The following is an 11,882-nucleotide window of genomic DNA, read 5'->3' as shown; positions in this document are numbered from 1 at the left end:
TCAAGAAAGTCTTATAGAGCAGATGGCACGAACACATGTATGTGTATATATATATATATATATATATAGTAACACAATAAATGTATATAGATGGACAAGTTTAGATAGATAATGTATATATCTATAGATATAACAAATAATGGGTAAAAAATAACAAGGAAGGGCAAAAAAAACTGCTGTATTTGAATTTTTGTTTTTCAAGTAATACATCTAGATCGAGATCATGGTCACTCTAAATCATTCCCTTCTTCAGATGATTTACATTCAGAGACACTTAAAGGCCCTCCCATCAGGGCCGCTCAGCCAACACGGCCGCCATCTTGAGAAAATAAAAAACAAAACACAGAAAACCCAATGTTTTCAGTTCCCACGCAACTCAAAGCGCTTAAGATCTTAGCTTGTCTAAGAAAGGTTACCAAACACAACGATAAACGGCTATATCTTAAGAAAACGTGTAAAGTTTAAAGTATGGCTGCAAGGTAGTGGACTGAAAGTACTTTTATTTAACCCCTCCGCCGTTGTCTTGAATGACGTCAACCCCTTTCACAATTTACACACACACACACACACACACACACACGCACTGGCATTTACACGTGTGGCCAAGGTGACATGGCACATGAGCGCCCTGCCTCACATAAAAAGGTTCAATTCCCAAAAGAATAGCAAATGTTAAAGCTTTTTTTTCTTATTATTTTCCCTTCTTTCCTGAGCAACAGAAAGACAACAGAATACAGTCAGGTGTGTCAAAGCACCAGGTGAAGGGTTGGTCATGGGTTCACATCCCCGCCGGGACAAATCTTAAAGGGTCCAGAGTAGGGGGGTTGTGGGGGATTGGAGCAATTATCACCTATATCAGCTCCACCGCTTGCTAGGTTAACAACTGTTTACACGTGGGAGTTTCCTGCCACCGAAGGGTTGAGGAGATTGTGATAAGAAACCTAATGTTGGTAATAAATACATTACACGCAGAACCCAGAACAGTCTGTCCATGCTAAAAACAAAGGTAGGACTTAATGTGGAATCTTTTTTTTTTTATTTGGGCGTTTTAATTTATAAAATGAAATTCATTGAAAATAACCATTGTGTTTAAATAAATACATTTGTGTATATATTTTTATATACACACGCATGATTTGTTACTGATCAAATTTAATTTTTTACAGTGTACTATGGATATGACCTCTAGGTGGCAGCAAACTCACAAATGTAGTGCGCGGTGTAGCTGCTCTTTAAAACGCCGTCTGGCAGAATGTACATCTTTACAGGACTGCGGAGGTGTTCCCATCGGCAGTTGGTAGCAACGGTACCTGTAAAAAATAAAAAATAAATCCACAAATTGTGGATGACTCACACCAGGGTACAGGTATGGCCATCAATAATAATAAACTAAAAGGAAATTGTTTCTGTTGTCCTTTGCGCATACAGTAGTCATCACAATTTTTAAAAACCAAAAAAGGAAAATACGTCTGCACATAATCAAGAACGGATGGAGTTACTCTCACAGCTCTCAGTAAAGATGAACCAAAAACGGCTACGGAAGCTAACCTCTTTAGTGTCCGACACAAAGCAACGATATCAAATCAAACTAGGACCCGCGTCCGGGCAACACAGCCTACGCAGAATTGCTTCACTCTAAACAAATAAACAAGAACTTCAGTCCAGTTTCCGCGGACAACATAGCAAGCGGTTTCTTCAGGTCCAAGGGAGAGCGCCCCCGTCCCACGGTCCGGACCCTTATCTGACCCAAACACGTCCCGGCCCGTCTGTGTTCGCTGCTCCCTCTTGACTGGAGCGATCCCGATACAGAGATGGGAGGGGAGAGGGGGGTCTGGCCCTGCTCCTGGTCCCCTGGGGGAGAGAGCAGGACGTTGGGTTTCTTTAACACACAGAACCAGCCAAGCTGCCTCTAGGTCGGCCGTGTTGGAGGGAGAACGCCTGGAACCCGGTCCCGAACTTCTCCCCCTTCTCGACGTTTCAGGACTCGGCCGATGAGCGGTTTGCGATCGAGAAGAGGCCGATGTTACTCTTAAAGTTACAATGGTTGCCAAACAAAGGAGAACCCTTATATACACAATACACCTTCAGGTGACGGAGTAAATACTGAGCAGGAAGTGGTGTTCCGGGATTCCCTTTGTTTAAGTTGGTTTGAGACCATTTCTTTGAATAAAACTATTAGAATACATCTTCATGAAACATCCACTGGAGGTATAAAATCATTATTTTTATATAATACTACAATGTATATTCCCTTATAAACATCATGCCCACCCAGCGGTGCCCAGCCTCTCGGATCCCCTCAAGCAACACACACATACAGTATATAGATTTATATAGAAGCAAACGCTGAAGTTTTGAACCTTTAAAAGTCTTCTTGGACGATATTTTTTTAAACATGGCTTTTTTTTTGCGCATTCTTTTTGGGTGAAGTCGACTTTAACCTTCCCAGAACAAAAGAATACTTCAAATTGACGATTGAACCCCTCAATTAAAGAGTGTGGAGTCCTACCGTCACACTCTTCGACCCAGCACCCCGAGAGTTTGACCTCTAGGATGGACCTAAAGGTCATGACCTGGGTGGAGCATCATTAGGACCGGGAAATGTCTTCATTCGTAGTTTTGTAGCTAGAACACAGAATATCTCTAGTATATCTCTTTTAATAAATAAATTAGCAATCTATCTTTTGATACCCCAGATGTTAATTTCTTCCAGCAATTAAAAACATCCTTCATTATCTTTGACACCCCCTCAAATACTACTGGGATCAGACCCAGTCGTCCCAGTAACAGGCAGTCAGTCTTTACAGGACGAGAGAGAGAGAGAGAGAGAGAGAGAGAGAGAGAGAGAGAGAGAGAGAGAGAGAGAGAGAGAGAGAGAGAGAGAGAGAGAGAGAGAGAGAGAGAGAGAGAGAGAGAGAGAGATAGAGAGACAGAGAGACAGAGAGACAGAGAGACAGAGAGACAGAGAGAGAGAGTTCCCACTGTGAGTTGGGGGTTGTAGGGGCGACAGGGGGGGATACGTGAGGGGTGGTTCTGGGGCTACGGGGGTCGGACCACGCGTCGCCCCCCCCCCCCCCCTCCCCCCTCTATCCCTCCGTGCCGTTCTTGTTGCCCGCTGCGGCGTCGGGGGGCTGCTGGCCGTCCTTGCGGGGGGGCATGCGCTCGTTGATGCGGTCCAGCCCGCGAGCCTCCTCGAAGTTGCGGATCTTCCGGGTGGGGGAGAAGCCTTGGATGGCTGCAGGGGGCACACGGCCACAGGGGGGTCAGACAGGGGGCACCGCGGGACCTCTAGGTCAGTGGCGCTCAGACTCCTTCTACTAGCGTACCCCTCTGTAAGCCGCGCCGTCGTCACCGGCAACGCAAAACACTTTTGGGAGCATTTCCTTTTTTCATGACCATAAATAATGTGTGTGCGTTCTATTCGGCAGTGGCTTTTTGCTGCCAAAAATGTTGTGTGCCGGTGAAGGGGGTGCCCAGCTGAGAGGGTACACTAGTAGGGAGAGGTTGAGAGCCATTGATGCACATCATATAGAAAGCACTGTGCTGGGGTCGGTCAGGGTCAGACTGCGGTCACTAGGAGTTTACAATAAGGGAAGTTTGATTTGGTGGTTCAATACAGGACGTGTTTCGATGCAGTGACACACAACACAGCACGTTGAGCACAACACATGCACAGGAAACGGTGACACCAATCGTGTGTGTGTGTGTGTGTGTGTGTGTGTGTGTGTGTGTGTGTGTGTGTGTGTGTGTGTGTGTGTGTGTGTGTGTGTGTGTGTGTAAACACTAAAACACCAGACGAGGTGACTTACGGTGGGGTCCCCCAACAGCCGAGGAAAACCCGACAAGAAAGTGTGCGAATAGGAGACAAGACTTGTCAGTGAGGCTCACGGATTGCATTCAGCTTATCAAACAATTACCATCATTAAGTAACACAGCAACACCTAGGGGAGGGCGAGCTACAGCTAGACAGAGAGAGGGTAGGGAGAGAGAGAGGGGGAGAGAGAGAGAGAGAGGGCGAGCTACAGCTAAGACACAGAAAGGGTAGGGAGAGAGAGAGGGGGAGAGAGGGCGAGCTACATCTAGAGACAGAGAGGGTAGGGAGAGAGAGATAGAGGGGGGGAGAGAGAGGGCGAGCTATAGCTAGACACAGAGAGGGTAGGGAGAGAGAGAGAGAGAGGGCGAGCTACAGCTAGACACAGAGAGGGTAGGGAGAGAGAGAGAGAGAGGGCGAGCTACAGCTAGACACAGAGGGTAGGATGAGAGAGAGAGGGGGAGAGAAGAGGGGGGAGAGAGAGGGCGAGCTACAGCTAGACACAGAGAGGGTAGGGAGAGAGAGAGAGGGAGAGAGAGAGAGGGGGAGCTACAGCTAGAGACAGAGATAGGGTAGGGAGGGAGAGGGGGAGAGAGAGAGAGGGGGGGAGGGAGAGCTACAGCTAGAGAGACAGAGAGGGTAGGGAGAGAGGGTGAGAGAGAGAGAGGGAGACGGAGAGAGAGGCGGAGACAGAGAGAGAGGGGGAGGGAGGGAGGGAGAGGTGGCGACACAGAGAGAGAGAGGGGGAGAGACAGGGAGAGAGAGACACAGAGAGAGAGAGAGAGACTGAGGGATGTAGAGAGACTGAGAGAGACAAGATGACACAGAGATAGAGAGACAGAGTGACAACATAGGGGACCCTTGCATCACCAGGGAGGTCAGGATAGCCTGGTGGTCAGGCTGTGTGACTCCAGAGCTGGAAGGTACCGGATGTAGATAGAGGTACCCTGATAAAGTGGCTTCCTCCCCTGTATCCAAACTATCATCTTTAAAAGACCAAAACTACATATCCCTTCTTTGGACCCTAAGCAGCCTGGACCCGACCACTCAGCAGTTAAACGGGCCCCCCCGTTTAACTGCTGAGTGGTCGGGTTCCCTCCGATACTGCCTTCCCTCCGATACAGGGGGGGGGTGTCAGCTCCGGGCCCCTGCACAACTCCTAACGGCCCCAATGGGTGGGTCTTGAGACCCATTACCTACCAGGACCCCCACGTCTCGGACGAGGAAGTGGTGGACGAAGGCTCCAACGGGGGGGGGGGGGGGGTCTGCACAGCTGTTGGAGCCCACAACCCCCACCACCACATTCTCCTCTCGGGGGGGGGGGGGGGGGGGTGGTCCGAGGTGTTGGAGGAGGTGGTGATGATGAACGCTCCCCACCTGACGGAGCCTTCTCCACTAGCACCAGCACCAGCGTTGGTGGTGTTCCCCCAGCCTGTTGGAGCCTTCACCACCACCAGCGTTGGCACTGCTGCCCCCACCTGACGGAGCCACCACCTGACGGAGCCTTCACCACCTCCTCCTCCTCCTCCGAAAGGAGGAGGAGGAGGAGGTGGTGAAGGCTCCGTCAGGTGGGGGCAGCAGCGCACACCGAGACAGCAGAGCTGCCTAACAGGATTAGCCTCTGAAAATAGCGCTGGCCCGAGGTCCCTGACCTTATCCCGCTAGGCCCTGGCTTAGGGCTTTTCCCTCTGGGGGGGTGTCCCAGCTGCCACGTGACCCGGCGGTCAGCACCGTTCTGCCTAGCAGCCTGCTGTGTTCCTAGATCACCCACAGAGAAGCACAAACCCCCGCCCCCAAGGCCTCGCCCGCTCCGTTTACGAGCGGGGTATTATAAACCACGACCTTCTCCCGGTCTATTCTTGAGGGCCGGCTGGACCTCTGGACATCAGCGCCGGGGGGGGGAGGGTCCGACCCGCGGGTCACTTTTAGACGACACCATAACTCCAGGCTCTCTTTGAATATGTATTGTTAGCTCTGGTTGAGAGGGTCGGTAGCTTGCAGCGTAGCTACGGCGCTAAGCGTACAAGCCCTGTGTCACAGGGCTAAATAGAGCCGCTGTGCTAGCCCTAGCATTCGAGGGGTGAGGATTGTTCCCGTCAGCCGCTGGTGATGCAAGAGAGAACCACTTGATGTAAACACACGGTAATACTGAGGCTGGGACACACACGCGCGCACACAAACGCACACAGGCGAGCTCACACACACACAAACTAACAGGAAACACACACGCACACGCGCGCACGGGGGAGCGAATTATAATAAAACAAAATTACAACAACACGAAACATGAACGTACAAGGTGGCTCCTAAAAAGTGGCGACTGTATTAAGGGGGTGAACAAGACACACACAGAGGAAGCAGCTAGGTGGGGGGGGGGGGGCAGAACCCCAGGCACTACTCATACCTTTGGCCTCCACCGCCTCAATGGTGGCTATGTTAATAACAGTTGTCGAGGGGAGAGAAGGGGGAGGGGGGACAAGAAAGGGGAATCGTCAAAGGCAGCCAGAGATAGCAATGTAAAAACAGTCATATCACATTACCAGCGGCCCTCGGCAGCCCAGCGCTGGATAAAGGGCAGAAGGCACAGAATAGGGCAGGCTCCATCACACCACATACCCCCCCCCTGTTAAATATAACCGGGGGTGGGGGGGGGTCGCAGGCGGGCTTAATGTCGTTCATGCCGCAGTATTCCTCGTATATTGTCATTATGATTATTCCTTTGGTCAATACGTTGAGGATGAGCGCTGGACGGGATTTAATGGTTGCATTTGTTTTGTGCGGACGTATAAAAAAATGATTCAGCTCAAGTATTTTATGGGAATAAAAATAATGAACGTATCAAATTGATCAGATAAAACAATGCTAATTGAATTGGTTCCAGACTCCCGGATGGTATTAGTACAGATGAGTTTGAACCCATGTTGTTATCCAGAACAGAGTTGGCTCCATGGAGGTGTAGGTTGAAGGGTGGAGGAGAGGGGATTGGAGCCCTACAGGGGAAGACGTGGGTGTTAAAGGGTTATGAGGGCTTAGGCGTAGCGGCGGGGGAAGGTGGAAGGAGAGGGGAGGGAAGCTGATGGAATCACACAGTTACAGCACTCGGGTTTACAGGGAGAATATCGTACGATTTCCACCTTGTTATTCCGCTTGAATAACGGCACATTTTAGCACACTATGTAAATAAGACCTAATCGCTTCAGGACGTTTTGATTCTGGATTCTGCGATGGCCAGAGCGTGATTAAAGCCCCTCTCCAATCTCAGCCCAGTGGGTCCGTGCGGTAACCTGACTCTCGCCAGATGAATTTCGTTCCACCTAGCTCCACTCATCCATCTGGGATCGCTCCCGTTGGGTGGGATTTGGGGACCAGATTTAATGGTCGAGCCAATCAGGACCGCCGGGCGGGATTTGTATAGATGTGACGGAGCGGAGAAGCGACTGTTTTGAGTCAGACAACAATGGCGGCTCGCATCGAGAAAGCAAGCGTCAAGCGTTGATGCCGGCTGTGACCTCAGCAATGGTCTCACCCTCACAGAGGACGCACTAGGATGAGTAGGGACCCACCCTGCCTCAGATAAGAGACCGGGTACCGCGTGGGATCACTGCCTTGCCCAGGGGCAGGGAGGGCGGGATGCACTTCTGATGAGCAAAAACGCACCAGAGTGTTTTTAAGGGGAGGAGTCACGCTCGGATGGTGCAGACGGCGTTGTTATGAAGCAGTGCTCTCATGCGTGGGCGGCATGTGGCTCAGGGGGTACAGCGGGTTGGCTGGTATCCAGAGGGTTGCAAGTTCGATCCCCGGCTCCTCCTAGCGGAGTGTCGAGGTGTCCCTGAGCGAGACGCCTCACCCTGACTGCTCCCGACGAGCCGGCTGTCGCCTTGCGTGGTGGAACCCGACATCGGTGTGTGAATGTGTGCATGAACGGGTGAATGTTGTAAAGCGCTTCGACCGGCCATTTAGAGGACCGCCCAACGCGGCGGCCCCCCTGAACAGAGCCCTCTACAAAAGGGTCAGAGCTTCAGCCTCCAGCCGCGGAGAGGTCGGGGGTCGACCTTCTGATCAAGAGAGGAAGCGGGACAGGGGTTGCCCCAGGAGACGGGGGGCCGACCCACCTGACCAGCCCCCCCCCCCCCCAGACTCCCCCCTTCAAAAGGGCGCGGCTCTGGACATTACAGAATAGCTGACGAGCTCTGCGCTGCTCATCCTCTGGCCTGATTAAAATAGTGGCCATCTTGGTTCTCAATAACCGAGTGCTTCTTCAGTTCCCCCACACAGACAGCGACAAGAACCAAGATGGCCGCAAGATGGAACCAAGATGGCCGCTGGGTGGATGAGGCCCATGGAGAGTGGATGGGACCTCATCCAAACAGCAACAAGGCGACATCACATCCTGACAACCAGCAGCTTAACTTGTGTTTGAGTGTCTTGAAAAGACAGATGTGCAGAAACTATATTGTTCCCACACTTACACAGCAAAGCTGATTTATGAAAACAGAAAATACATCTTTACGTCTTTGTCTAAAAATATGAGCTCGTCGAGTTTCACACAGATCCCCTCCTGATTTTGTGTTTATTTTCTGCCCGGGCAGGAGCCTTGAGGGGTTGGTCGATCGAAGGCTGGAGCCAAAACAATAGTGTCCCCAGTAACTCTACTCCGCCTCCCAGCCTCTCAGCCCCAGGGCAGCTGTTACGAGACTCCTCCGCGACCCAGCAGACGAGGCTACGGTTCACATTCCTCCCCGACCCAGCCCAGTCCCCGGGTCCAACCACAGGCCTGTAAACAGAGCTGGGGGTGGGACGGGAGGGCTTGGAGGCAAGACATGTTTAGTGTTAATGTTCTATTAAGGAATACAGAGAGGGAGAGAGTGAGAGAGGGAGAGGGAGAGAGCGTGAGAGGGAGAGAGCGAGAGACCGAGACATAGACAGAGTAAGAGAGAAAGAGAGAGAGAGTGAAGGCGAGTGAGAGGGCGAGAAAGAGATGCATTAGAGAAAATGGAAGGGCGACCCACCACACTGGTGTGGTGGGTTTTACATGTTAGCGTTTACTGCCCCACTATGTTTGTCGGGATCCCAGTTTGTTTGCCAGTTGTTTCCGGTTCCATGTGACCCCCCTGTTGGGTGTTAGAACAGGGTGGTACTCCCCGACGTGCTGGCGATCCTCAAAAGGACTGCGGTCGTGGTTGAATGGGACCTCATCCACCCGGTGGCCATCTTGGTTGGCTGAGTGGAAATACCTTCTGGAAGCTTTGGAAATCATGACAATCCCCCCCAAGGGAGCTTATCTAGAATGAACTCCCAAGATTTTCCACGAAGACTAGAAGGTCTGCCCACCCAACAAACCAAGATGGCTGCCTGTAGGAGAACTCTATTGGTCTATCGACTCATCAAAAGGCCGAGCAAGGTCGCTAGCTAGAGGTAGGTGGATTTCTGGTTGGGGGGGGGGGGGGGACACACATCATGCTCAGGGGGTCCAGGTCAGGGTACCCGGGTAACCCCCTCCCCCCTCCATCAGTACCCGCACCAGGAGAGACACTGAGCGACAGGGGAGTGTTATGGGGGGGGGATGAGTGGAGGGTCAAGGGGCACACAGGTCACCTACCCGTCTCGATGGTCTGCTTGCCACCCGACAGGACCCCCACAGGGAGGGTACCCGTGGGGGTCAGCCCCTTCAGGGTCAGCACGCTTTCACTCTCCTCCCTGGAGGGTAGAGAGAGAGAGAGAGAGAGAGAGAGAGAGAGACACAGACATATCACACACACAAACACACACACACTTCGTCATTTCGTCCCTTGACACCGGATGTATTGAGAGTTCTGTTGAGCCTCCCTAAATAGTTAAGAGGCTAGCCACTTTCCCAGGGAGGGATGTCTGTCGTGCGTCTGGTGTCTGTCTGGTGAACCAGAGGCAGTATCCCAGACAGCGGCCAGAGGGGAGGAGACAGAGGGCTGCGGTCATCCACAGGCCAGGAGTCTCAGAGTTAACGTCAGATAAATGACTAATGTTATTATGTTGGCCAAAACCAGCGTGACTCATCGCAGCGCCGGGGCTGTGCTTTTAAAGACATAACTCAGCATAGCGATGGTTCCAACACTTTGGTTTCAAATTTCCAGGAAAAAAGCACATTGTCGAAGAGGGGAACAGACAGAGGGCCTTACCTGAGCACCGAGAAGACGCGCGCCATCTTCCCCACCGCGCGGATCTTGTTCCGGATGACCTCCTTACGCATCGCCGATGCCCCGCCTACAACAGGAAGAGGAGCGTTTAGACCACGCCCACGCTACCGCTAACACAGCTTTAAGACGCTACTGCTAACACAGCGTAAAGACACGGCCACGCTACGGCTAGCACAGCGTTAAGACACGCCCATACTACCGCTAACACAGAGTTAAGACATGCCTACGCTACCGCTAACACAGCGTTAAGACACGCCCACGCTACCGCTAACACAGCGTTAAGACACGCCTAGGCTACCGCTAACACAGCGTTAAGACAAGCCCACGCTACCGCTAACACAGCGTTAAGACACGCCCACGCTACTGCTAACAGTGTTTAGATACGCCCACGCTACAGCTAACAGAGCATTAAGACACGCCAACGCTACAGCTAACACAGCGTTAAGACACGCCTACGCTACCGCTAACACAGCGTTAACATGCCCACGCTACCGCTAACACAGCGCTAAGACACGCCCACGCTACAGCTAACACAGCGTTAAGACATGCCTACGCTACCGCTAACACAGCGTTAAGACACGCCTACGCTAACACAGCGTTAAGACACGCCTACGCTACAGCTAACAGTGTTAAGACACGCCCACACTACCGCTGACACAGCATTAAGACACGCCCACGCTACTGCTAACAGAGCGTTAAGACACGCCCATGCTAACACAGCTTTAAGACACGCCCACGCTACCGCTAACACAGCTTTAACATACGGCCACGCTACCGTTAACACAGCTTTAAGACACGCCCACACTACCACTGACAACGTTAAGACATGCCCACGCTACCGCTAACACAGGTTTAAGACAAGCCCACGCTAGCGCTAACACAGCGTTAAGACACTCCAACGCTACCGCTAACCCAGCTTTAAGCCACACCCACGCTACCTCTAACACAGCGTTAAGACACCCGTGGGTGGACCTCATCAGAACAACTTTAGACCCCTATAGTCCAATTCTACGGGACCCGGGCTGAGATCTCTATCCTCAGGGATAGCTAATCTGAACGTGGTCAGGTGAAGCCCTTTGAGACTGTAGCGGGAAGAAGGATTACACACCATGTGACTGGCTTTGGGCTGGCTCCTGATAGTAGATGCTTAGGGCAGATACAGAGCCTGCTACAGAGAGACTATAACAGAGGCTACTACAGAGGCTGCTAGAGAGACTATAAGAGAGGCTGCTACAGAGACTATAACAGAGGCTGCTGATAGAAGAGGCTTAGGACTTGATTCCTGTCCAGGCCCTCACCTTCACACTGGTCGTCTATCTCCGACATGAGCTCGTCATCGGAGCAGATGTTGAGGACGTTCACCAGCATCTCCGTCACTGAGGGGGGAAGGGACACTTGAGATTAGACATGATGTTCATGCTGCGTGCATTGAATCTCACAAGGCGAGCAGTGTGTTTGAAACATTGAGTAAGGCAGCTTTGGCCTTAGACCGCTATTAACGGATAAACCTGATAAACAAAGACGTTTACAGAGTTTTACAAATGAAGCACTGAGTGTGTGAAACTTCAAGAGACAGTTTAAGGAATCATCTTAAAATGATGTCCTATAATCTAAGTCCAATGAATTTATCCAAGCAAACATCAATCATGCCTCTCTGGAGGAGCCCACCATCTACGGGGCTACGGAACAAAACCTCTCCATCTCCTCACCCTTCTCCCCCACGAAGGGCAGGGACCAGGTGAAGACGTCCATGAAGTTGGGCAGCCAGTACGGGTGGGGGGAGCAATTGAACTGGCGGATGTTCATCACGTTGTTCTCGTACTTCAACACGGCCGCTGGGAGGGGGACAACAAGCCAACACCACAGCCAAGTTCAGCCCAGTTTAATCCAGTTCAGCC

At 51.7% G+C, this 11,882-nt stretch overlaps 1 protein-coding gene across 2 annotated transcripts in view; it reads right to left on the bottom strand.

Moving 5' to 3' along the window:
• Nucleotides 1-53: 53 nt before the first annotated feature.
• LOC307079384 (serine/threonine-protein phosphatase 2B catalytic subunit gamma isoform-like) overlaps nt 54-11,882 on the bottom strand; it is a 34,789-nt gene continuing 22,960 nt past the window's right edge. Inside the window, exons 9-14 of one of the 2 annotated variants that reach the window (XM_079741689.1) lie at nt 11,694-11,819; nt 11,283-11,360; nt 9,967-10,051; nt 9,411-9,508; nt 6,216-6,242; nt 54-3,235 (exon numbers count right to left, since the gene is read on the bottom strand). In XM_079741689.1, coding sequence (XP_079597815.1) covers nt 3,087-3,235; nt 6,216-6,242; nt 9,411-9,508; nt 9,967-10,051; nt 11,283-11,360; nt 11,694-11,819 — 563 coding nt within the window. In that variant the 3' untranslated portion in view covers nt 54-3,086. The remainder of the gene's footprint in view (nt 3,236-6,215; nt 6,243-9,410; nt 9,509-9,966; nt 10,052-11,282; nt 11,361-11,693; nt 11,820-11,882) is intronic. The other variant, XM_079741690.1, reaches the window with a different exon arrangement.

The sequence above is a fragment of the Pollachius pollachius genome (genome assembly GCF_949987615.1).
Source record: "Pollachius pollachius genome assembly, chromosome: 1".
NCBI classification, from domain to species: domain Eukaryota; kingdom Metazoa; phylum Chordata; class Actinopteri; order Gadiformes; family Gadidae; genus Pollachius; species Pollachius pollachius.
The sequence above is the reverse complement of the archived record's forward strand: the minus strand, read 5'-3'. Positions and strand labels throughout refer to the sequence as shown.